Consider the following 26,533-nt stretch of genomic DNA (forward strand, 5'->3'; position numbering starts at 1 on the left):
AGAATAAGTAACACGATGTCGTTTAACTAATCATTTAGTGGGACGATGTCGTTTAGCCAATTAGTTGAGTCGGTGTAGGAGCACATGCTCCATAACAGAATTAGTTACGTGGAAGTTATTTCATTCGACTTGTATAAATATGATTGGGCCAAGGATCCATGTAAGAAAGAAATTAACTGAATTTCATTTTTCCCTCTCCTCTCTCTCTCTCTCTCTCTTCTCTTCTCTTTCTTTCTCCTTCTTCACACGCTTCCCTCTGCAATTTCTTCTCATCAAGCTCATCCGAGCTTGATTTTCCCCCAAATTCCTCGATTATGCAAATAGGATCCTGACATCGAGCCGCTCGCGAACCAGTTCGTTTGCAGCCCTAGTCATAACTTGTAAGGTAATAAAATATTTTCTGCGACTCTTACCAGAGTACAAAGGCGTGAGACCCTCCAAATATTTCTAGTACTTCGTTATATCAAGTGTTTAGAACCACTCTATTTGTAGGCTTTTACTATAGCTTGTAATTGTAATTCGGTCAAGTTTTGGATTATTAGGAACTGAAATAAATTGGGCTTAGCTTCTAATTGATCTTTTTGATTTGGGACAAATTGAGGGGTGTAAAAGGGAAATTAAGCCCAACCTTTTTGTTCCAGAAATTCTACTACAAGCCTGCTCTAGCCAATGTTCCAAGGTCACAAATCATTAAATGGAAAATACTTAGGACGAATCATTAAAAACTTTTGCTTTGGAAGGAGGGGAATAGGGGTGGGCAAAAAAATCCGAAAACTCGAAAACCCGAGAAATCCAATCCGATCCGCACCGAAAAATAGGATACCCGATCCGATTTTTATCAACGGATCAGATAGGGTCGGGTACCCTAAACATTCGGATACGGATACGGATCATAGAAATAAAAACCCGCGGGTACCCGACCCGGAGGTATAATATATAAATATTAAAAATATAGGGTAATTGTGTAATATCTTAAAGTTATTAACCCTAAGGTCAATTGGAAAATTTGGAATGGTCATCCATTCAGATCAGCGGCCGACACTTTACTTTCTCCTTCTCTTTCTCGAAAACTCCCTTTCTCCATCTCTTCAATTTTGTCAAGTTGAACTCAAGCCTGCAAGCCTCCTCAAGCAGACGATTCAACAGAGACTTTGGATTTCGATTTCTGCAAGCCTCAAGCAGACTGTTCAACAGATTTCTCAAGCCTCAAGCAGAAGTTCTACACCGATCTTCATCTGCAGGTTTGTTTTTTTGTTTTTTTTAGAATGCCGACCTTCAGTGAAAACTTTGATTTGTTGAGTAGTCTTAGTGCTTGAATGCTGCTGCATCTTGCAAATTGTGATGGCTAGGAGCCTAGGACAGATAGTCCAGAAAATAATAATGTAAACGTAATTTAAGACCTGCTATAGTACTAATCATCCTAATTCAGCCAACATGACAAAAACTGGGAAAAAAAAGAGAACGAAAAAGCAAGTTCCTGTTCCATGAATTAAATAATTAAGCAAAGTGAAAAAAAAGAAAAAAGTTACCTCGTAATGATCCACAAGTTCTTGGAAATAAGAGTAAACCTGATTACACATATCATCAGTCCAAATGAACTCATCAGTAGGATCAAGAATAAGAGTAAGTTTGTCCATCTGTGTTTGATCAAATTCACTAGTTTCAGGGTCAAAATAAGCTGCATAGATCCTAACGTGTCTTGTTGCAGAGCTAATTTTTTTTCAGGTTTGACAGAGGACCATTCTATTATTAATATTGAAGATTGATTATTCTTGAAGATTGTGCTCCTTAATGTGTTGTAGAAGGTTGAGGTTGATAAAACATTTTAGGGATTGTAATTTTTCTTGAAATTTTATTGTATTTGTTGACATTCAAGTTGTTGACACAAGTCTGAACTATTGAGAATTGAATATGCTATTGTCTTTGTCTAGTTTGAAACGAATGCTGCTATTGTCTTTGTTTTGGCTGGATTAATCACGTACGGCAGGTTCATATACAAGAATTTGCATTCTTTAAATAGGGGCGGGTACCCTATGACCCGCCCCTATTTTTTCGGGTATCCGAGGATCGGGTACCCGGGGATAATCGGAGCGGATTAGGGTAAAAAAAATAGCGATCCGATATGTTAGGGTCGGGTCAGCCAATTGTCGTTCGGGGCGAGTATCCGACCCGTGCCCACCCCTAGAGGGGAACGTATGGTATAGAAGGAGTCACCGACGTCGTTCTAGTTACGAATATGTACTATTAGCCATATTATCCTCTATGTTATCTATTTTTCTAATTAGACCCCTGAATAAAGAAAAATTAACTAACTAAATATCCAGTAATTCAGTCATGCTCTTGCCAAAGAAAAAATGGCTTCAACCACATGGGGGTTTGATGCTTCTGTCGGCTTGAACACTCCGAATATCTCAGCATTCACCAACCATAAACGCCATCTCCCCATTACCTTTCTTTCTCTCCCACCCTCCTCCAGACCACCACCCAATTTCGTTATAAAATCCTCAAGGTAAATTTTCCTGCTTTGCTCAAAATTATTATAACTTGCTAAACCCATAAAAAAAAATCAATGTTTATGCCTATGCATGTTCTTGAACCTAGACATGTTTTCCTTATTTTGTTGTTTTTTTTTTACATTAATTTGGCCTAATTTTTACTGGGATTCTTTCTAATATATTTCTACTGGGTTTTTGCGTTAAGATAGTCTCGCCTTTAAAGCAAAGATTTTATCTTTCTGTACTTCTATGCATATAAATGCGGCACCAATGTAGAGTTTCTTCCATAATTTATTGGGTTTTGCAGGTCGAGGGTTTGCCAAAGAAAAATAACATCAAAGCAGTTTCTTGGGGTGCCAGTATTGTCTTGTTTAGTGGGAGATAATGCTGGTGTATACCCAGAATCAAGGGAAGCCTCAAATTCAAGTCATTCTCCACAGGTATTTGAATACTTTTTTGTTGTTACCTTTCTGCAATGAATTTATTTATAATGTCTGTTGAGGAGCAGGACTAGTGGATTTCAAATAGCATGTTTCATACATATATATGTGCACATTTTTGGAAATTTGTGCGCTGTCTGGATTGTTTACTAGCTATAATATTCCACGCTCTATTGTTTTGTATAAGAATTCTATCCTATCAATATGCAAAACCGGGTATATGTTCTTGCTATTTGACCTTGTTGCTGCTGTTTTTAAGTGTGAGTATCTCATTACTTTACATATGGTTGAGGAATTAATTATGCTTTCTGAATTTTTCTGAAGTGTTTTCTATTTCTGAAGTGCATCTTTTTCTACTTGGTTTTGCTTAGCAAATGTTCGCTTGCAGGATGCAGCCTTTGATATTAAACTTCCAAGAAGGAGTTTATTGGTGAAATTCACTTGTAATTTATGTGGTTCAAGATCAGAGAAGTTAGTAAACAGATTAGCTTATGAAAGAGGAACAGTATTTGTGCAGGTATTTGTACATTGATTCTTGACTATGTCCTTTTTGGATCAGTTCACCTATTGATTGCAAGCCATTAATTGTTCTACTTTAGTTTATAACTCAGGAAAGAAAATACTTACGGAAAAAAAAAGAAACTCAGGTAAGAAACTAAGATAGTCAAAAGACAGAACAACATTCTGTTGCCTTTTTATCTTTTGGCAAGAGAAGAAAGTGAACTAATCATATGATGCATGAGAGTTTGGAAGTTCAATAATGAATTTTTCATGTCTCTCGCTGCCTTTTTTGGTTTGATCAATGTCTAACAATGGGTTGTACTTTGATTCCAACAATTCTGTCCTTCTTTCTTATCATAAAGCACCTAAAGTGATTTTGGTTCTATTCTCTCCATCTCTGTTACTCTTTCCATTTTCTCCTTTTGAACAATGCCATGGAATTTGATTATCCACCAAGAGCATGTTTCTTAACTGGTGTGGGGATGAAGCTCTCTGGCACTTGTCGCGGGATAATTTAGTTACTGATGAGAAAGCAAAGCATATTATATTTTGACTATTTCTCACTTGCGTCCTTGCTGCTTTGCTTCCTGAGTCATATTGCTACTGTTCAGTGTTCAGGTTGTCGCCAACATCACAAATTAGTGGACAATCTTGGACTGGTGGTTGAGTATGATTTCAGAGAGGAAATGGATTCAGATTCAAATGCAAATAGATGTTAATGGAAGTTTCATTCCACAATCAAGATGCATTATGGCTGTATCGTAGTTACATTTCATATTTGTTTCATATCGATTGACAAATGAAATCAATTTGCATATCTGGAATCATGGTTCTGCAGTCCCGTTCATTGAATTATTTACCATGAATACCCTGCTTCTAAATTTCTTCTCATGTATGGCTACACAATGATGCCTCTCCAACACAGTTTCTAATTAGTTGATGATAACTAATAGAGCAGTGATTGCTAATCCTACGCCGGACCACATACTTGATCTTCCTTGAAGCCGCAGAAATGATGCTGCTCCATTCTGAAACCAAATGAAGAGATACGTGTTATCTTGTGAAATATTGATAATCATTCAATCAGTGTATTAACTTAATACACAAAGTAGGCATTTTGCATTAGCACTTGTTGGCAGACACATTACCAAGTCAAGAGTGGGTGATGGTGCTGGTGTGGTTACAGCTGAACCTTCAACCGTAGGTGGTGCAGGAGGGCTGGGGGGTGTGGGTGCTGGTGCTGGTGCATGATGCCTCCTGTGCTTCCTCTTTCTTTTATGCTTGTGTCGAGCTGGCGCAGGCGAAGGTACTAACTCTGGTGCTGGGGCTGGTGGTTTAATAGGTGGAGCTGGGGCTGGGGTTGGTGGGGCCTTAGGTGGTGGAACCGGTGCAGGTACTGCTGGTGCTGGGGCTGGTGATGCGATCACTGGTGCAGGTGCTGGTGGAGGTTGGACTGGAGGAGGAGGTACCTGCGGTGGAGGTACTGCAGGTGGCAATGCTGGTGGTGAAACAATGGGGGCTGGCGGTGGCAATGCTGGTGGTTGTGTTGGACTCGAGACAGGTGAACTTTGTGGTGGCTGTGGTGGAGGGGATTGAGGTGGTGGTGTTTGTGGTGGGGGAGATTGAGGTGGTGGTGTGACAGGGCTCGAGGCTGGTGGCAGTTTAGGTGATGGTGATGTTGTAGGAGGATTAGATGGAGCTGCCGAAGTCACAGGTGGCTGCGTCGTGGCTGCAGGTGGGTTAGAAGGTGGAGGTGTAGTGGTTGGAACATTAGAAGGAGAAGCTGCAGGTGCTTGTGCGTTGGCTAAGGCTAGAAAAACAGCAAAAGATGCTGAGAGGAAAAGCCACGGAGATGTGGCCATTTTGTGTTGTTTGGACTGATTGACAAATTGGATCTTATATATACAAGTATGCAGTTCCAGACACCCTTGGAGTAAAGGGTTGGTAATTTGGAGGGAGAAATGTAGTTTTCCTGTGAGTGCTACAGCTCCCCTATTGATTGTCAAGTTAGATCAGTTGGGAAGGCTAATGATAGAATGGCATAAATTTGGGCTTCGTAAAATGGCAATCATGCGTTGACATATGCTTCTAGATATTGAAAAAAAGAGTGGTAGATTCTTGCTTTCAGAATGTCTCCTGAGTTCATATCTGAGATTCTACGATCTGTCAACCCTCCATTTTAGTCTATTTTTAACTGCTGATAATTTTGTCACTAAAAAAGAAAAGCAAGAGAAAGGGGGGAAATAATTACTGACATCTTCTGTACTAAGATGTGAGAACAACAAAGATTATGAAAGCTTAACCTTGAGGTTGATGCAGAAAATCCTTAACCACTATTTATTATCATCAACAAAGCATGTGGTGTATTAGAGGCAGTTGATTAATGGTAGGTTATGTAAAGATTATGGTGCCAGCGTTGTGCCAACAAAGACTGCTTACCATCCTTGGACCACCCACTGCTAATCGGTAACAGAATTCATGATTAGAACATGAGAACTGAACTTGGTTATGGAGTCTTTATCAAATTCAAGAATAGCCATTCAAGCTACCATCTTTACAGCATTTCTTGATCTTTTTTCCCTGTTGTGCGTAGCCACTAATCTTCCCACAGCAGGAGTTTTAAGCCTCTTGCTTTGAATTGATGCACCGAACTTCTAACAAATCCAACACTTTATTTCATCACTTACTCTTTAAGCTAACAACCTTTTGCTCCTGAATCTAAACTTGAAACTAGGTTTACACGATCTCTGGACAACTTTCTTTGAAACGAAATCTAAAACATGTTCAGTTAGAACCTAAGCTAATGTTACCTCAGAGAGAACACATTTGTGATTTGCTTCTTATAAATGGAGTAAACAACTAGTATCTGTAGGCTTACAACCGCAAAAACGAAATTGTTTGTAGCAAGAAGCCAATTAAAATAGCTAAATAACCCTCAAGTTTACTTCAAAATAAAAAAAAATGTCAGTAAATTAAATTATTAACCATTTCTAATGCCTGACACCTTGACGTTCTAGAACCCCTTGTTTTCATGTCACATCTTATTGTTGAATGATTTTTACCAGCAAGTCATTCGTGTCCAGTAAGATGGAAAATGACTGTGTTTAAACTTGTGTGAAAGCTCATTTTCTCAAATTAAGTTCCAACCATCACACCGACAGCTTCTTCGTGTTGAGGATTTTGTACTAGGGTTCAAACTTAACATGACTTGTTAACGGACTTTCATCACAATGCATACAAAAGAAGATTGTTTGGGGATCTTCAATTCAAAACTTAAAGGTTCATAAGTTTCTAAAAAGCTTTATCACAGAGGAAGGGATGTATTAAGTTGCTAAAAGAGCTTCATCACATAACACTTCCGTGGAAGACAAATAAGAAAGTTTAGTTGGTGCAGTGACATCATGTCTCTGTACAACAATGTGATTCCCAGAAGCCAAGGCGCTACAACATTGTGACTACCAGACACTATGGACCCTTAGAAAATTTTCTCCAAAAAAGGGTTCCTACATCCCCTTTCTCATCTTTCCTTTGTAGAAACATGAGAATGAACACAAAGTTGGATTTTTTGACAGCTTAACTTCTAAGACTTTATTTTACAGCATCCATAATGAGTCACACCATCTGATCAATTACAAGCAGAACATAAGATGGAACGCATCATGAATCTTGGTCAAAAACCTTGACGGGTGATGGTGTGAAATGGGCAAACACGAAGGTGGGGTGGTTGTTTCTGATTTATTGTCCTTCTTTCTCCTCAGTTGAAAGAAATGCTGCATTGTGTCAGCACATTCTGCTGCCAGTACTCCACGTCGAACTACTATTTTCGGGTGAAAGGGATGAACAGGAGCAGGAGGCTTATCTGATAACTCCAATCCACTTCCTCCCTCACCATTTGGGAAAAGCCTGCAGATTATTGATGAAAGATCATACAAGGAAAGAAAAAAGGGATGTCCAAACAAAGTACTCCATAGTAATTATCGAGAAAGGTATGCAGACAGGAGAATTAAGTTCCTATTGCACCAATGGAAAAGAACTATGAAATTTCTTCGAGCACAATCTAGAGAAAATATATGATATTGCTTACCTAATCCAGCTCCCATCAGCTCCTAGAAGCTTATTAGGAGCTCCCCAAACGACGGTGTCAATTCTAGCTTGAAGTATTGCTCCGGCACACATGGGGCATGGTTCAAGGGTAACATACAGTGTCGTTTCCTACAAACAAAGAAATTTGAATAACGAATGGCATTGCTCGACTACTTGCAGAGAATCAAGGTGCATGTAGTGCTAGAGATAAACCAACTAAAGTGTTCCTTTAACACAAATTGAAAACTTCAACCACAAAGTGACTAACACAACTATCACAACTGCATAAATGGCAGTCTAAACACAAAAATCAGAGGCCCACCTTTTTACCATTCTATAACTCTAGTTAGAAGTCAATAACAGGGTGATGTTTATAATTTATGAAAAGTCAAAATCTTGGCTTGCTTCACTGAGTAGGAATATATAACGAAATCACAGTAATAAGAAACAAATAAGTAGATGGATTAGAAGACATAGTATGATATTCTTTGATAAACATGCAGAACTCATGGAAAACCAAACTAGTGCAAACATGCATTCAAGTTGGATTATATAGTAGTTCGTTGCAGTAGTAATGAAAAGCACTTCCTCCAGAGAATACACGAAGTTTTGCTTGAGTGGATGGCCTAGTTGCTCAATTCTTTGTGCCAGTAACAGGCAGCTGAATGATTCTTATCAAATACAGGTAGGAAATACAAGCTCATAAATAGGTCTACGCATGATCATTACACTTTGTCCTGTTCAAAAACTGAGGATAGAGTTTGTAAGGTTTAAAGGACCTAATACTCACTCAATTGCAGGAGAAGCAGGATTTCTGTGTGAAGGAGCAAAAATCCAATTTAACTTCCCCTCCTGTTTCAGACTTCTCAAAAAAACACCAAACTCAAGGTTTAGATGTCTCCTCTTTTCTTCTAAATTTTCAACCCAACCATGTGCTCCAATTGATTTTATTACAGTTATATTTTAACTTGAAACGGACAAGCAAGAGAAAACTATATTACTGGGACTTGGGTACAGGAGTACAGTGAATACAGGCACTCCAGTTTAAAAGTGAAGAGTCCAACAGAGGTACAAGTAAAGAGTCACATTACATAGGGAGAAAATATAAAGGTAATATATGTTGGTCCCCTTTCAAATTACACTTTGGCATTTAGAAATAGTAAACACATTCTTATATGGAAAAATACAACTTCTATGCGGAACCCATAATCCACAGCTCAGATTGCACCAAAATCATCCAAAATTAGTTAAGTGACATGCATATACTTTTTAAGGTCCTCCAAAAGTTAATGCAACTATAACACATTTTGCAATACTAATAGTCTATGTTCTATTGTATCTATAAACTCACCATGCTTCTCATATAGGCATTACAAACATATAATTTCACAATTTACTAACGATCTATGAAGTTCCAAAGTCATCTGAAAAGGGTCCTTTTGAGAATACAATTGAACCATAAGAAGTAGAAAAAGCTTACCGAGAGTCTCCATGTCCGAAGTAAGTTTGATGCCTCCCGTATGCAATTTATTTCCGCATGAGCAGTGGAGTCACGCAACTCTTCTACTCTGAAATATCATATGAATTACCTCAAATAACTGCTTCCAATAATTTTTAAAAAAATGTAAAAATGACAAACAAACTACAACTTACAGGTTATATCCACGAGCAATTATCTTCCCATCTCTCACCAGCACAGCACCAACAGGCACCTCCCAACTGTCAGCAGCTTTTTTTGCTTCTAACAGTGCTTCCCTCATGAACATTTCATCAACCCTTCTTTGCTCCATTTCAAGCCTATATGCTGCCTCCCATTCATCAAACCTGTCTTTTACAACTTGATCACTCCTTCCAAGTTTCCGTCTTTCCAATTCCTCGTTCTTGCTCACAGACCTAGGATTTTCTGTCAGAGTAGTTGGAACTGGTGTATCAATCTGTACAACTGTGCCACTGCCTGATCCTTCAGCTTTCCTAGATGCTGAGTTTTCTCCTACAACAGGCGATCTTCTAAGCTGCAAGGAAGGCAGTGTAACTGATGATTCTGCTGCTCTGCTTTCAGGAAATGAAGCTTCAGACTTCCTCTCAGAAGTTGTTTCACCAGTACGAAAAGAATTCCTTTGAATGGATGAATCTCTTTGCAAGACGCTTGATGAGGACAAGGATCCTCCTCCTGTCTGCTTCATCTCACCTTTTGAACTTGATAAGCTGGAAACCTGCCCTTGACTTTGAGAACAATCTTTTTCGTCTTGCTGCTGGTTGACAGAAGTTGATTCTTCTGTTAAGATTACCCTATCTCCTTTTGTCTCCACATGAACATTTTCATCAGGGTCATGGCCAGAAAACCATGTTTCACTACTCATAGATTGATTTGGGGAACTCTTTCCACCTGATTTTGCCGTTGAACCATGTTCAGAACGTGAAGCCCAGCGCAAGCGAACTATATCTCCAATGATGTTCCACAAAGACCTGCCAGTTCTCTTGACGACGGTGGTCCCATTATTGTTTTCAGTCTTTATTCTTCCTGTTTCAAGATGTTCCTGCATAGATGGTTCAGCTACATCCCAACTTTCATCTGAAGGGCCTTTGATTCCAGAACTCTGAGATAAACTCCTAGAGTCCTGTTCCCTTGATTGAGAAACTCTAGAGCTGTATGAATTAAGACTATCCTTTTCCTCATGCACCAATTTTGTTTCATACGTTTTCTTCACATCACTGGGTTCAGAGGTAGAAATCTCATTCCTCACCTTCTGAACATACTCTTCAATATAATGAGCAGAAGATTTTTGTAATCGATCAGCTGATCCAAGTGCATCTTCATGTGACAAAAATTTCTGAGGCTCCCCCTGGGCCTGATCGCCTGTAGTGTGACTTTGTTCATGTAATACAGTAAAGCCATCAGCACTTTGTTCAGTTGCTGATCCACTTGCTGATTCACCATGAACTGAAACTCTGACTAGTAACTGAGAAGGAGGTTCTGTTACTATACTGGTTCTTTCATTATCAGCAGCCACATCAGATACACCATTTTTACTTTTTGTAGTCATCTCTAAGCGTTCTCTCAATCCAAGATCTGACTTATGAATAGAGCTCGATTTTGCTTCGTGTTTTTCCATGCTATGTTGAGTTTCCTTCTTTGAAACTGAAGTACTTTCTGAATGCACATTTTGAGTCACTTGGTTATACTTTTCGTTCGAGTCCAGCAATCTGCTGCTCTGGCTAGCATGGCGATATTGCTCTTCTCTGTTGTTTACAGAATTCAGGTCCATACTTGAATAATCTTCCTGCTTCTTCATTCTAATATCAGATTGTCTCACTGCACTAGACGTCCCTCTAACGTCCATTTCTTGAATTTTTGATACTTCAGTGAGTTTGCTCGAGTTCCTCCTATATTCATCTTCCCTGCTTAGGTGACCAGCTGCAATATGATGGTCGCTTTCTTTTCTCTCAGAACTCATGGATTTCGAAGAACTTTCATTCCTACCATGATAGAGCTTATGGAATGCAGAAGAAGTTTCTGTATCAGCAACATGAGCCTTGGACATCTCTGTGAATTGTTTAGATTTCATTCTTGTTTCGCTGTCATGTGTTTGCCCGTGCTGCTCTCTGGTTTCCCTATCAAATTTCACCGCCAAGTTCAATTTTTTGTTCTTATCATCAAACCTCGCACTTTCTCCATAAGCACTTTGTTCGATCTCTCTATACCTTGATTGCTTGTCTGCAAGTTCCTTGCTCAATTCGGTTTCTTCCATGGAGGCATCAGTAAGCCTCTTCTCTGATTTTTTTCTCCACTCGCCCTCAACAGCAGATGATGCTCCAGAAAAAACCACTTGAGTATTTTCTTTTCTCAACACATCCCCTTGTTTCTTTGAATAATCCCCGTGCCTATGATACTCTTCCTGAACTTCATCAGACACAACTCCTTCATTCCTTCTCGAGTCTCTCATGTATCCTCTTGATAATTCTCCCTCACACTCCTCCTGCTCATGCTGAGCTTCATTATCAATCTCAAAATCACCCGAAGAAAATGAGTAATAAGACGAACAACTTGATCCATTTTTCCTGACCCTTTGCCCATGGTCCTGTCTTCTGGACAAATCTTCCCCCTCTTCAACCCTCACCCTTTCTCTCCAATTTTCCCTCAAATGTTTCTCCCTTTCTTCCTCTCTCACTTTTTCTTCTCTCAACAAACTGTCCTTCTTATCCTCCTTAGCCCTCATTCTAGCCCTCATTCTAACATTCTCCCTTCTCAGTAGGATGGCCCTCTCTTTTTCTCTCCTATCATCCTCTTTCAGCCCCATTTCCCGCTCCTTCGACCTAATCACCTTCTCTTCATACTCAAACTTAGATTGACTCTCCAAAACACCCAAATCACCATTTTTCGTCCGTCTCCTCAGATTATTCTTCCGGCCATTCCCTCTCTTCTCCACTTTAACCCTAGACGACTTCCTGCTTCCCTTCCTAATACTATAGCACTCGTCACTAACATCCTCAGCCAACAAATTAAGCATAATCTCAACCTCATCAATTCCATTACTATCATCACAAAAATCACTCCATTCACTCTTTTCCTCAAAAACCATCCTCCTAATCCCCCCTTTTCCCAAATTCCTCCCCTTCAAAATGTAATCTTTCTCACAGTAACAGCTTCTTCCAACATCAAAAGGACATCTACTACTAGTGAACCGGTCTAAACCATTCAAGATCAGTTTTTTACAGGGTGACCATTGAATCAAATTAGACTGCCTTAAACCATATAAAAAGCTAGGACTAGAAATGGGAAATCTGCTATACAGCGAATTTCCACAACAAGAACAACATGATGATGATGAATACAATAACGGGTTTCGATCAATTCTATCATTTAAGCAGCAAGAATAGTCATTGAAGGAAAATGAAAATGGCCCTTTACACCTTAGTTGGAAACTTGAGCTTATATAAGTGTTCTGCATTGCTTCCAGTGTGTGTTGTGCGTGTGGAGGGAGGGATGGAGGGAAGGACAGAGTTACCTGGAGATGAGATGGGAAGTGGGTTTTGACAGAATCTTTCTCGGATTCGTTAAGCTGGAGTAGCAGTCGAGTAAAAGATTAGAACACATGTGATGATGAGCCTGCTTTGGTTCAGATTGGGAAAATTCAGCACTTCGTTTTTTATTTCTATTTTTAGTTTTCCCCCTTTATTTTTTTCCCCTGTGGGTTCCTTTTTTGCTCATCGAAAATCAAATTGCACTATTGTAGTGCTACTCAATTGAGTCGAGTTAAATTGAACTGAGGTAAGAGTTTATCATTTCCTTCTACGGCTTAAATGTTAAATCCGGGTGGTATAATAAAATTTGTGGGTTCCTGGCATCAAAAAACTGAAATGAAAATTTTGCCTGATTTTTTTTTTTCTTTTTTTGGTCCCTTTCCAGCATTCATAATCCCATACTATTTTGATTAGGGTTGAAGATGCTGCCCGTGAGGATAAAATATCACCAGCTTAGTTGTTTAATTTCTTTTGTATTAAAATAAATCGGCTAGTGGTGCTTTATTATTGATTAGCATTGCAATAGCATAATTAAAACTAAAAGCTTAATCTAGTGAAGGCCTTGTTCTCGTTGGCTTTAGATTTTACCAAATGTGATTATAGAAATTGGGTAGGGAGAATAATTGTTTTTTGTGTGATTATAGATTTTATCTTTTTTTAGTCATTAAAAATAATATATAATCAAGTAATATAAAAGCAATAAAAAATAAGTTATCAGAATCTATAATTAATTAAAATAATCTTCTTCTTTTTTTTTTAGTGTAAGTAGGAGGACTGGAACCGAGACCTCTTGCTTACACGTCCCTCCCTCCGTACCATCCAAACGAAAACGAGAATCTATAATTAATTAAAATAATCAAACGAGATCGAGCCCTTAATATCTTATTTCCTTGATCTCGTTTGCTCAAGAATTTTCCTTAGGCATGGAATGGGTCATGGTTACCTCAACCACCCCTGTAAAATGTTACACTAGGCCCAGTACGAAGCAATCTCGTTTGCCCGGATTAAGAGTTAGGTCAGACATTTTTACTTAAAAGCCCAAGATCATTCCACACAAACATTTATTGGGCTTTCCAAAATCACTAATTACAATTTATTGATTATACCGTAAGTTAGTCATTAAAATAAGAATTAATCTTTTCTTCTACTGTCAATGTTATACTAGCAATTTTGAATTGGAGTTCAAATTCAAATTTGAATAACATGTCGTGAATCAAAATATGTTAATATATGCTATCAATCTAAAAAGATGAATAACAACGTTATGCATCAAAACCCGCTAATATACACTGTCAGTCTAAAAGATGAATCCTCGAGATAAACATGTTTTCAGCGTTTTAAGTATTTGTCCCCTCAACATCTAGTTGCATGAAATGGCATTGACTATCACTACTCATAAAACTGTCTCAATTAACGAAGGGGACATGTCTGGGTCAGCCCGTTGTCCTGGCCGCCCAAATTCTTCTACAAACTAGTGGTATATAATTTTGGGAGAAATTTACTTTGAGGACGAAAATTTAACATTATAATTGTTTTGCCTCAAAAAGTTACATCAACAGCCACATTATGCCATGTATATATTTTTTATTTCAAACAAAGAGAAATACCTAATTTTCTAATAATTCACACGATGCTGAAATTGTTTTATAAACACAAAGTTGGATCCATATTTATAGCTCAAAGTTTTGGGAAGTGTATTTGCAGATTGGAATTTATTTAAATGTTACAAAAGCTATATGCCTGCTGGATTTATGTATTTGAGATTATTACAAGGTTTGCCTAGCTAGCTTGTCCTTTCATGCTTGTTCGTATAGATGAACAACAAAATAAACATTTTAGAGATACAAAAAGATAAAAAAAAAAAAATTTACTACTAGAATTCTTAGAAGGATCTTTGATTTACTGCATAAGTAACTTAGTAAACACATTAATCAGGCTATTGTGAGGATTTTTGTTCGACCCTAAATCCATTTGTTCTCCTCTAGGTTTGGAGTCTGTCTTTGTCAAAAAATTTGAAAAAAAATACATGAAAAAGGGAATATGGATGCCCTAAAGAAGAATCAACAGGATATTGACATTGGTTTTCCAGCAGCACACAAGCTCCAAATTGACAGACCAAAGCAACATGATTCTCAAGGCATAATGCCGTCTTAATATCACAACAAACATAAGAAATGTCCAAAAGCCCATTGGAAGTTGTTAAGCTAAGCCTGCAAAATGCACAACATTGTAGCAGAAGTACAGGTTCTTTATCAAATTACCACACGACTTTTGCCTTTTGTTTTCTAGTCATAAGCAACAAACAACAATGGTGGTCTTATTAATGTTGCCGGCGTTATATCCACCCAGAGATTGCTAGGGGGAGGAGACAGATTATGAGATAATCAATTTCCTGCACTTGTGCTTCTGCCCTTAAAAAAACACACAGAAGAAAAGTGCTAGCTGTAGCATCTAAAGCCATATAATATATCCAACCAACATTTTGTCTTATCAATGGCAAATTGGCAATGCGACATCCATTTTATTTTTTTATTTTTTTTGCCGAATTGCAGGCCATTTTTCTAATGGCAAACTGGCTGCCAAATGAAATGGGACAAATTTCAGTCTAAATATTCAATACCCTTGTCAGAACCTAATGAATGCCGTCAGAGAAACAAAAAATTGTTTGTTGCAGAAATGTACTTTGAGAAGGGTAGTATATACAGATACGTACATCAGTACATGTTCTCTGAGTCGTGGAATCTAAGGATACCCGTCCCAATGCGCAAGTGCATTCTGTCAGTCTCTTGTCTTTTATTTTTTATTTTATTTTTTTGGTTACTTTTTTGGAGTTTTCAGGCTAGGAGAAACTTGCAAACTTTCAAAAAACTTGTCTTTTTTGTGGTTATTACCATCCATCCATTCACTCTATAATCTCCATTGTCATATTGGTTTATATAGTAGTCTCTCCGTCCCACTTTGATAGTCCTGTTTCTTTTTTCACACAGTTTAAGAAAAAGTAGTTAATTTTGTTGGAAAAATAAATTTAGATTGCTATTTTTCTAAAATACTCTCACATTAAATAGAGTACAATTTTATGAGAACTTGAATTGATGGTAAAAAAAGAATCAACTCTCATTAAATAGGGTAGGTTTATAGTAACAACAACTTATATTAAATAAGGGTATTTTAGAAAAGTGAAAATACAACTACATTCTTCAATTGGAAAGTGGACTACAATTTGGGACAGACGAAAAGAGAAAACAGGACTATCAAAGTGGGACGGAGGGAGTATTATGCATTTATTTATTTATAACGAGTAATTGCTAAATTTGCAGTAAGACTGAGTTACTTGTGAGACAAATAGACAACATAAAAGTTTTCTTATAATACAAGTTACTTGCGAGACAAATAAACAACATAAAGTTTCCTTAGTCATTTATTTTCGACTTAGTCCCTCATCAATCAATGACTATGTCACAAATTCGGTAAATAGAAATAGTCAAGAAACGCAACTGTTTTTGAACGAGAAGCTTATTAGTTTAGGTCATCTTTTGTGTGCCCTTTAATGTATAGTGTGTACATCTCCACTCTTGAACACGGATTTTACTTTTAATATACTACAATTCAAATTAAGTAAGAGCATCTAGAATGAAAAATTTGTCTACTGATATCTTGCGCACCATTCTAGATGAAACATTTACTGATTCCATTGGTGGATTGGTCCTTCGCAGTAAGCCACAATATGCAGCATCCTCCATCGATTTCTTTGTTAAATTTTTGAGAGGTTGAATTAGCCAATTTACGTTAAGTGCTACTATAATATAGTTTAGCTATCTCCTATATCGTAAAACTATTCTAATTTTTTTTCCAAAAAAAAAAAAAAGTCAAGGTATTAATCCTTGGATCTAGACGCAGTTATTTCTCCTTCAGTCCATTGTCTCAATTTTAGTAAAGGAAAGTTATTCTGGAATCTCCTTGCCATTGCGAGGAAAAAAAAGAAACAGAAGCTGGAAATGGCTCCGAAAGTCCAATATTGGGATCAGCGTTATATATAGGTATACACTTCTACCCGGGGATTGGATTGGTCAAGCGATCAACAGTCGACTAATTCAGCGACATCGTGTGGTGGCCGTAGCATATTATAAAGTGACGCAGCTGCAGGAAAATAATGGTGTTGTGAGAAGAATTGACTTAAAAATTACGGAAGTCAACTCCAATGCGCTTGACCTTACATCGAGTATTGACTTCAAAGACTTTTCAGAACTTTCTAGGAACGAAGAACTCGCCACAAGTACAATATAGTATGATTAATTAGCTTGTAGAGCCTCAAATTTGATGAATTAATTCGAAATTCCAAAGAAAAAGAGAAATAAATACTCCCTCCGTCCTATTGAAAGTGTTATATTTTTTATTTTGGAATATCTCAAAACATTTATCATATTAAAAAAGTCAAAACACCTTTTAGTCTTTCTTTCCAATATAACCCTTCTTCTAATTATATGCATGCTATCATTCAAATTTAAAATTTCAATTTGTAAAAATAAAGTTGGAAAGAAAAGTACAAACATCATAATCAAATTACTATTTTTAAAAAGTTGAATTTCCCGAACATGATTAAATAATTCGGACAGAGGAAGTAGCACGTCTTATAGATCCATTCTTGAAAATTCATATCCAATATTCGATTCTTGAATTGATAGTATGAAGAATTTAAGGAGAAACTCTTCTCACTCTACATTAAATTGTTTTTTCTATGGCTGTAATTTTCAAGATTTGATTGAGGTATGAAAGGCCAAAGGTTTCATATTGGAAAGCATTATTGATTAATGCAAGTATGACACGAAAACGGTAATAGATTCATGGAATAGAGCTGCATAGGAAATGACGATGAAACTTCTGCTGAGCTTCTTCCAAAATGCTAATTGTGAATTTACCAAGGAAATGGGATTTCCATGAAGAAGGGATGACCCAATGCTTGAACCGTGCTTAAACGATTGCACGATTGATGTAACATGGAAGAGGTTACATCATTGATGGCGGTACGTTTCAACTACCCCAGACACCAGATTTTGATTATCGACGCATGCCAATTACCAAGGCTTGTTCTTTTCTTAAAAAAAAAAAATCTACCATTATTTAATTAAGTACTAGAAGAATTGTGGGACAAAGGCTATGCCAAGAGGCCACACACCCCTTTTGATGTGCTCTTGTACTATTGATTAGAATAAAAAGCTGATTCGTAATATCAATGCATCATTGTCATTAAGTACTTTCAAATGAATAGTACAGCCAACTTTTCAAGAATCAATAATGTTCCTCCAAATCAACTTGCTTATTAGCGGAGGATAATGTTTATTTGTCTGCTTCCAAGTTTTGTCCGAAGCTTGTGTTTGTGTGCTAAATATGTGTTTTGTCCAAAGTTCGTTTCATTAGTTCTGTCTTCTCCTATCTTCTAGTACTGTTAACTACCTTCTCTTTTTTTTTTTTTATGGAAATGATTATCAATCAAGTTAATGATTTTCTCGGAAACAAATTTAATCAATTAGAAGTTTATAATCTTTTATGAGACTCGTCTCAGAATCAAAATTCCACAGTTGGGAGCAAAATTTGGAAACATGGCTCTCCTTCAAGGGATAGCTTCTAGTTTACATAAAATGGTTTGGGGAGAAAACTTCAAATCTTTTAACAATTTGATAGGTATTTTTTTCAAGTAAATCTTATATACACTGACAATGTGTATACTATCATGGTTGGATACACAATACATATGTAAAATTTGAGTTTCAAATTTAAATTCGAATTATATATCATGCATCTAATGGTGAAAGTGTATACACTATCAGTATACAGAAAATTAATCCATTTTCTTATGATAAGTTGAGTGTTAGGGAGCCAAATAAGCCCGTTAAAAAAGAAAATGGATCAACTATTAATACTTGAAGATTATCACCCATCCCCCGAATTGGAATATTTTTTCACCAAAAATTTATTCTTTTGTTAAATTTATAACACTGACCCTACTTTTATTCAGAGCACCAAATAGATAAACCGTGATTGATATATGTGGTTCAACTAGGCCTGTCAACGGGCTGGGTCCGGGCAGAAATTCATTATTCCAGACCCGGACCCGGCACACTATATCGGATCCGGATCCGATCCGTTTACCCGATGGGTCTTTTACTCTAGTTCCGGATCCGGATCTGGGTCTACTCGAAAAAAACTAACAAAATTTATAATTCCTAACAAAAATGAGAAAAAAACATATATTTATAAACTAATTTCTAAATAATACAAAAAAAATCAAATAAGAAAAGAAATCAAATTAACCTTACTCAAATACATCACCCTAATCAAATTATATTGATTAGGATCCGGGTCCAATTATATTGATTACTCAAATACATCATCTTAATCAAATTATATTAATAAATATATATTTTTTAAAATATTAATCCATTTATATCCGGATCCGGGTCCAATACGGGTCGGAAAATACTATATTCCGTATCCGACCCATTTTTTTGTTTGACAAAACGGATCCGGATCCGGATCCGGGTAACGGAATTAAATCCCTACCCATACCCGGATAAATTTGACGGATCCGGTCCGGGTAGACCCGGACCGTTGACAGCCCTAGGTTCAACTTAGACCTTTATTTGTGGAGAGAGAGATAGATATTCTCAAAATGGTGAACCCTTTAGGACCATCATTTGCTTGAAGTTTGGCGAGGTCATAGTTTTCGAACTTCCTAGCAAATTACCGAAAGATGTATGGCAAAAACTCCCAGAGGAAAAAGAGAGAATATTCAAATAACCATATTGTCTTGTTATTTTTGTATTTTTCTGGGCTACTAATTTATTCGATTTGTTGGTGTTATGCATGTGTACAGTGGGTACAATTGACTAAAGAATGAATACTGAATGGACCAACCTTTTCCAGCCATTTTTAATCTAAACAAGTAACTGCAATATTTTATCAACTACTGGTTCCCGCATCCCTGTGGTGCTGATAGACGTACGTAATAACTTCCCTACATGGATTACGTTCAATTTCCATTTTTGCCTTTAATGGAACTGATGATGGCTTCTCCTAGATGATTGAGTAAGCGAACAATTGGACATGTATCAAATTCCAAACTAAGAAAGGTGAGGCAATCAATTATGCAATACCTAATTATCAAGTTACCAAAAATAGGTTTTTTCTAATGAGTGTCCATTAGATACTTGTTAATGCACCAAAATTTTATTTAACATATAGTGTATACACATACTAATAATTATCATCTTCTTTTGTATTTATATGCTTTCTCTAATTAATCTTTATCTTTTCAAAAATATGCCTGAAATACATCTTAATCCAATAGAGATCCGTTAGACGGACCAATAATTATATATAAACAATACACAGCGCCCTACGAGTTTTAGATAAACCGAAATAAATCTCGTTGTATCAAATTCCAAACTAAGAAAGGTAAGGCAATCAATTATGTGCTACCCAATTATCAAGCTACCAAAAATAGGTTTTTTTCTAATGAATGTCCATGGGATACTCGTTAATGCATCTAAATTTTATTTAATACACAGTGTATACACATACTAATAATTATTGTCTTCTTTTGTATTTATACACTTTCTCTAATTAATCTTTATCTTTTCAAAAATTTAACGCCTGAAATACATCTTAATCCAATAGAGATCCGTTAGACGGACCAATAATTATATATAAACAATACAAAGCGCCCTACGAGTTTTGGATAAATCGAAATAAATCACGTTGTATCAAATTCCAAACTAAGAAAGGTAAGGCAATCAATTATGTAATACCTAATTATCAAGCTACCAAAAATAGGGTTTTTTTTTCTAATGAGTGTCCATTGGATACTCATTAACGCATCTAAATTTTATTTAACATACAGTGTATACACATATTAATAATTATTGTCTTCTTTTATATTTATATGCTTTCTCTAATTAATATTTATCTTTGTAAAAATTTAACGCCTGAAATACATCTTAATCCAATAAAGATCAGTTAGACGGACCAATAATTACATATAAATAATACACAACGCCCTACGAGTTTTAGATAAATCGAAATAAATCACGTTGTTACTGTCTCCAAATAGAAAGGTGGAGTTACGGATAGAAAAGTAAAAATGGATACAGCTTTCTTAGTTTAAAAAAGGGTTTAAGGTGTTAATTATTTTGAGAAGAGGATTATTAATTTGGGAAAGTACCATAAATGTGAGTTTGCACATCTAGCTAAGTATACTAACAAGTGCCTTTTAGGCACCATGAAAAAAAAAATTTCTTTAAAAAAAACCCTTATTAAGAAGGTAAATCATATCCTACTCTCCGAGAGCTCTAGACTTGCAATTCCACAATATTGATCAGTAGCAATCAGGTTGGCCTAAGATCGATGCCCAGACATTTAACCAACGACTTACATTTCTCATCTTTCTGGTACACACTACACAGGGACTTAAATCAACCAAACATCACTTGTCATGGCTCCCTCAATTTAGTGCGGGTGGTAGCGGCTGGCGAAGTAAGCTGCTGAAACAGACGAGTAGGAGCATTATTTAGAACCATTACCCCACGCGGGGGTTTTGTTTGTTTGATTGTTTCACTAGTGCGTGGAATATTCCAAAGGGTACAATTATTCAGGAGGACCAAGACTAAATAAACGACCCCTCTTGTCATCAGCCAAGAAAAATAAGTACTTCATTTTGTCTACAATCTTTCAAGGTTTTGGACGCTTTCTTTTCTGCATGGATATTCCTAGTTAACTTCGCTGTTAAAGCGACTCGTATTGGTGCCTGTTACATCTTTGTTTACTATCGGAAAGTGCTGTCACTTGTCACGTTTATGGGGAGATTATCTTTAGCTGAAGGATAAGATTTGGGTAACAACGGCTGTTAAATTTTGAAGATTTTCATGTCATGATTTTCTATTGCATCATCGTGTTTTCAGTCTCTGGAATGGAATTTTTTACGATTCAAATTTTTTTCTCTCCTTTCCCATTGCTTGTTTCTAAAATTCCACCTCTCCCTGTTAGAAATTTTTTTTTTTTTTTAAAAAAGTACTCCCTGTACCATCCAGTTGCCTGTTTTTTGGTACAAGGGGACCCAACATAAGTGAAAGTTTCCGGCATGAAACTTCCTGTTAATTTCTCATATCTTGTAAACCTCCGCTTTGTCGAACATGAGATATATATACAGACAGTTGATCTGGTCCATACTAAAACCTCAACCTCCAACTAGTTTAGATAGTAGTAATAGACTCGTACAAACGCTCGTGCAACACGAGCAGAAAACCTCATCCACAATTATCAATGCATAAAGCTAAGTAGTCCTTTCTTTGTTATGTGAAACTCGAAAGAGCTTCCAATGGAAAGTAAACAACAACAACGAAAGGAATGTTTCAAAGATAAAAAGGGAGATGAGGAAACCACACAGCTTTTGTCTCAAAGTTCATTGAAATGTCTTTTCCTAAAGACCATCTTAAATCGAGTGGTTCAAGTTTCTCTCTTTAATCAAAATCTGTAGTCCGAAATTTTTACCAACTTGTTCAGAGTAATATAAGAAATTGACAAATATTTTTTATCCAATGCCTAAATTATTGAGCACAGATGTCGCTTTTACTAGCTAGGAGTACAATTGAATTTTACCTGTTTCTTTGAACTCATTAGACCAGTAGCATCTGTTTTCCCATTGTTTTAGGTTTGGTTTGGAATATTAAATGTTGTGCAACGCAAATTCAATCTTAACATCACATTAGATGCAAATGCAGTTAGTGGTTTAGGTGGCTTGTTGGGAAATAGTGGGCACTTGGATGTGGTATGTTTTGTCAAATCCTTTTAGTTCTGAGGCCATATTCTCCAGATAAATAAAGTCTACAACTCATCTTCTTGTTGATTTTGAGTGCATGATCAGTGGGACAGAAACCTGCTCCTACCCAACCAACATCATCACTCCTTGTCATGACCTGCAATTGTTAAATTCAAGTGTATTGGTGTTCATGTCAAAGTTGATCAAATCTTGTTGGGTTCTATACATCAAGAATATGAGCCTTTTTTTTTCTTTTTCTTTAATATTTTTTTTGTTTAAGCCAAAAAAATAAGGGTAGTATTTAAGAAGTAAAGAAATGGAAAGACGAAGTTAAATCCAGAACGTCTAATTCTTAGAATCTCAACTTTAGTCACTAGACCAATACCGATTGGTATCAAACATACTGTAACTTAATTGTTAGTAACATAGCTCATTTTGTTAGTGAAAAATGTTTGAAGTGTTTTGCCTTCATGGAAATTTACAATTTAATATTACACGTTTACACTGCATATAAATTGATGAAAAGACCTTCTAGATTCCCACGAATTAATTGCTAATACTAGGCTAGATAGATTTTCCCGGTCCTCCAAAGTACACATTTATTAGCTCTTCTTCTTTTTTTTTTTTTTGGTGGTCTCCACACATTTGTTTACCATTTTCTATGTTTTATTTCATGAAAAGGCTACTATATTCTTGGCCAATCAAACGCCTATGAAGCCATAACGCAGCCGCCCTTTCTCTGCTTCAAGTCCTCCTTGTATTAACGCTAACATCAAGCCCTTTCAGTATCTGTTAAAAATCAAATTACTTATTCAGAATATATGAGATGGTAAAACTTTTGACCTGATGAACTTGATCGTCCAAGAATTTTATCTTTTCCTCTTTCTTGACAAACTGCTTGATTGGATTTTAGGATGAGTATTCTTAATTTTCTCTTCGCAATTCAAATTCTTTCAAAATACAATCAAGTTTGGGAAAATAAAATCTAAAGAATAAAATTAAGTACATCAGTAGTATGATCGAAGTGGACTGTATGTATATTTCTCGGGAACTGATAAGACCATTTTCCTTGCTGTAATAAGAAAGGATATTAACAAACTTACTAAAAGATGAACCCATAAACACTCGTTTTCACTCCCTTTCCATCGTGCACATGCATGTCGATTATGAATGTCTTTCAAGTTACAGTTAACTCATTTTTTGTGTATTTATCATCAGGATGACTTCTTCGATTTCCCTACCAACTGGTTCTAACGTTAACATCAAGCTGACTCTATCCTTGACAAAATGGATACTAGTAACAAGTGAATTCATAACCACCAAGAAAAAAAAAAAGGAAAAAAATACACACACACACACACTCTCTCTCTCTCTCTCTCAAAATTGTCCATTTTACTTTTATTGGAATTTTTAATTTTTTTTTAAGCAGGAGAATGATAGGATTTAAGAAGCAAAATGGGGTAGGAAGATTTGCGTTCAAAATCATTAATTTATAAGGTCTCAATTCTAACTATTAGATCAAGGTCTTTTCGACTACTAGTTATTCATTTTATTGGAAATTGATATTTTTGCTGGAAATTGCGGCATGAGATGACAATAATAAATCTTGGTTTTAGGAACAATTGAAACATGTCACCAATTAGAAAAAATTGGATAGCGGTTGGTGGATGGAAACCAATTTTTTTTTTTTACATTTCTTCAAAATATGAGGGTAGCAAAGCAAACAACTCATCTGGTGCTATTGTGATCGATTAAATAAAGTTGTAGATGAACACGTATGAAGTTTAGCTATCTACTTGGACATGGTTTTCGACCTACTAGTACTGGCCATCATCCTGCCAACACCTGCCTACAAGAACATATGACTTGTTTGACGATGATTTGGGCGAATTTGACTTTTCGGCTGTTGTACTTCTCTAAATTAGGCCTTTGCAGTTTGTTGTACGGGCAAGTTGGAAAAATTAGCAAGAAATTTGAAGGAGACAAATGAAGCCCACACATCAAGAAGTGATGAACAAATAAACATAAAATTTAAAAGAAAAACGTTCATGCTTTTAAGACCTGAATGTTGTTAAATGTAGATTGGACCTATCCAATAATTTTAAGCTATAAATATATCCATAATTCAATTCCCGAATACATCGAGTTAAATAACTACTACTCAAATTTAACAGAAGGAGTCAAAATTTGGATTGCAATTTTCTATAAAAAATTTTGTATATTTTCCGTGAACATATTTATCAATCACCAAATAGGAATCCAAACAAGAAATCAACAGAAAAAAAATGATAAAGAGAGACTGTTTGAACAGGTGGCGGCAAAGTTTTTCCTACATTTTATTTATGATTTTTTTTTTTGGGATTGTTTTTAGAAAAGAGATCAAGCCATTCTTGAGTGGCAGAGGCAAGCTGATGTAACCCATGCGTTTCGTTTTCAAGACATTTCTTGCTACCAAAAGAAAGGATCTTGGCTCAGAACACAATTAATTCTCTTCTAAGCTTAACCCCATCAACGATTGTGAATTTTACCCTTGAAGTATTACAACTAAATTGGGTTAGGCTTTGAACATAAATTTAAGTTCCTTCAAAAAAAAAAATAAACATAAATTTAAGATTTAGCAATGAAAAGAAACAGTTAAAAGTTGAAAATGACTTCCCCACTCACGAGACCATACAAAATAAGCACAAACAAGTAAAGAGTAGGAACCAACCAAAGAAAAAGAACCGAACAACACGGCTCTCTCTACACATTCTTGGAAGTCATCGCTCATGCTGTGCATTACAGCATTTGCAAGTAACCAGAAGATTCATACATATATTATTTCTTTTTTTTTCATTATTCCCTTTATTCCGCTTTCCTATTTGCTTGGAATAGAATTCAAATTTCCTGGAAAAAAATCATTTGTTAACCAATAGCTATATAGAAAATTTATTGAGTACTGTCCCATAGGCTTTAGCATAAAAAACCTACTAGAAATTCGATTAAAATTGTGTAGGCAAGAAATCTCTGCATGGACCTTAGTTAGGTGACAGTGAAGTTCTTAGCTTGGAGCTCAAGTCTCATTTTCTTATACTTCTAATTTTGAGTCTCTCTTGAAATTTTTTTTTTAAAAAAAAAATCTCTCAACGAGCATGAAAAAATATGACAGAAAAATGGGAAATCTTACCTAAAATAGTACAGTACTCCATAAAATTTACTCCATCAATACTCAACCGAGCACCAAAGCCTATAAGACTTGGCGGGGTGAAAAGTTAAGAATTCAAACTTTACTTTTCACCATATATGATTTGTCACTTTAAAATGGTTTCAAAGTGTACCTGTCTGATCTGGTGGTGTTCAGTTCCCATCGATTTTTCCTTTGATTTCTTCAACTGACCCTTTTTCATAGCATAAAATAAATGTAGATATATGTATTAAAAAAAAAAAAAAAAACTCAACCGAGTACTATTTACTTCGTTGGAGCTAACCTAAAGTTAAAAAAAAGGAACAGGGACAAGCAGAGCAGAATAGGTTTTGGCGTGGCGGCGTTCTGAGTTGAAGACAAGAAGTTGTTGTTCAGAGCTGGACACGTAGATCATGTGCTTCATCAGTCATTAATTAAGCCGCCGCCTGCTCCTCAATCAGATACACATGGATGTGGACATGGTCATCACTTCAATGAGCTCATGCTTCATGTCATTCACGACTGCGAGGACATGACCAGTTCACCAATTATACTTAGTCATGTTGCAGATTCATACGTAATTTCTATCTCGAATTTTACCCTACTTTCTTTGAAAAAAATAATTATAATCTACTTTTCAATTAAAGAATATAATTAATTTTTAATTTATTTAAAATATTCTTATTTAATGTGCTTTGTTATTAGTGAGTATAATTCACCTTATTCAACAATTGCTTTGATTCGTGTCTTAAATGGTGTAACTTTCATCGGTAGTGTATTATTGTTGTAATTAATGTAAAGATATAATGATTAGTTATATTACTAATATCAATGTAAATGTATTTTAGAAAAATAGTAGGTTAGATTTACTCTTCCAACAAAATTAATTATTTTTTTTAAATTATATAAAAAAAAGGTCAAAATTGTCAAAGTAGGACGGAAGGAGCGTTAGGTTTCCAGTGGTGCTTGAAAAAAAAAATTAATTCACGTTTAAACTTATCATGTGAACGTAAATAAT

The 26,533-nt window shown here is 36.1% G+C and overlaps 3 protein-coding genes across 4 annotated transcripts; 1 reads left to right on the forward strand and 2 right to left on the reverse strand.

The window, feature by feature from the left end:
* The first annotated feature begins 2,308 nt into the window (after positions 1-2,308).
* Positions 2,309-4,302, forward strand: LOC113754034. Of its 2 annotated transcripts, none has more exons than XM_027298349.1 (4): positions 2,309-2,509; positions 2,803-2,935; positions 3,324-3,452; positions 4,055-4,139. In XM_027298349.1, the coding sequence occupies exons 1-4, from the start codon at positions 2,355-2,357 to the stop codon at positions 4,076-4,078; spliced, it is 441 nt and encodes a 146-aa protein (XP_027154150.1). In that variant the 5' UTR covers positions 2,309-2,354; the 3' UTR covers positions 4,079-4,139. The 2 variants fall into 2 exon arrangements, with proteins under 2 accessions (XP_027154150.1, XP_027154149.1); XM_027298348.1 differs by having other exon boundaries at positions 2,310-2,509; positions 4,048-4,302.
* On the reverse strand, positions 4,134-5,508 carry LOC113754033 (lysine-rich arabinogalactan protein 19). Its single transcript, XM_027298347.1, has 3 exons — positions 4,974-5,508; positions 4,585-4,937; positions 4,134-4,464 (listed from the first exon to the last, which is right to left on the reverse strand). The coding sequence occupies exons 1-3, from the start codon at positions 5,296-5,298 to the stop codon at positions 4,369-4,371; spliced, it is 774 nt and encodes a 257-aa protein (XP_027154148.1). The 5' UTR covers positions 5,299-5,508; the 3' UTR covers positions 4,134-4,368.
* Positions 5,509-6,755: 1,247 nt separating this feature from the next.
* LOC113753989 (tRNA(adenine(34)) deaminase, chloroplastic) lies at positions 6,756-12,744 on the reverse strand. The gene is made up of 4 exons (XM_027298285.1): positions 9,173-12,744; positions 9,000-9,087; positions 7,521-7,648; positions 6,756-7,339 (listed from the first exon to the last, which is right to left on the reverse strand). Exons 1-4 carry the CDS (start codon positions 12,466-12,468, stop codon positions 7,066-7,068), a joined length of 3,786 nt encoding a protein of 1,261 aa, XP_027154086.1. The 5' UTR covers positions 12,469-12,744; the 3' UTR covers positions 6,756-7,065.
* Positions 12,745-26,533: the final 13,789 nt, after the last annotated feature.

Source organism: Coffea eugenioides, chromosome 11 (assembly GCF_003713205.1).
Source record: "Coffea eugenioides isolate CCC68of chromosome 11, Ceug_1.0, whole genome shotgun sequence".
Classification (NCBI taxonomy): domain Eukaryota; kingdom Viridiplantae; phylum Streptophyta; class Magnoliopsida; order Gentianales; family Rubiaceae; genus Coffea; species Coffea eugenioides.

Coding starts and splice junctions, on each gene's coding strand:
- LOC113754033 (XM_027298347.1), bottom strand. CDS start 5,298: ATGGCCACATCTCCGTGGCTTTTCCTCTCAGCATCTTTTGCTGTTTTT. Junction 4,938..4,973: donor CTCGAGTCCAACACAACCAC/CAGCATTGCCAC, acceptor TTGTTTCACCAC/CAGCATTGCCACCTGCAGTA. Junction 4,465..4,584: donor CATCACCCACTCTTGACTTG/GTAATGTGTCTG, acceptor ATTTGGTTTCAG/AATGGAGCAGCATCATTTCT.
- LOC113754034 (XM_027298348.1), top strand. CDS start 2,355: ATGGCTTCAACCACATGGGGGTTTGATGCTTCTGTCGGCTTGAACACT. Junction 2,510..2,802: donor TTCGTTATAAAATCCTCAAG/GTAAATTTTCCT, acceptor TGGGTTTTGCAG/GTCGAGGGTTTGCCAAAGAA. Junction 2,936..3,323: donor ATTCAAGTCATTCTCCACAG/GTATTTGAATAC, acceptor GTTCGCTTGCAG/GATGCAGCCTTTGATATTAA.
- LOC113753989 (XM_027298285.1), bottom strand. CDS start 12,468: ATGCAGAACACTTATATAAGCTCAAGTTTCCAACTAAGGTGTAAAGGG. Junction 9,088..9,172: donor ATTGCTCGTGGATATAACCT/GTAAGTTGTAGT, acceptor ATGATATTTCAG/AGTAGAAGAGTTGCGTGACT. Junction 7,649..8,999: donor TTCGGACATGGAGACTCTCG/GTAAGCTTTTTC, acceptor CTTTGTTTGTAG/GAAACGACACTGTATGTTAC.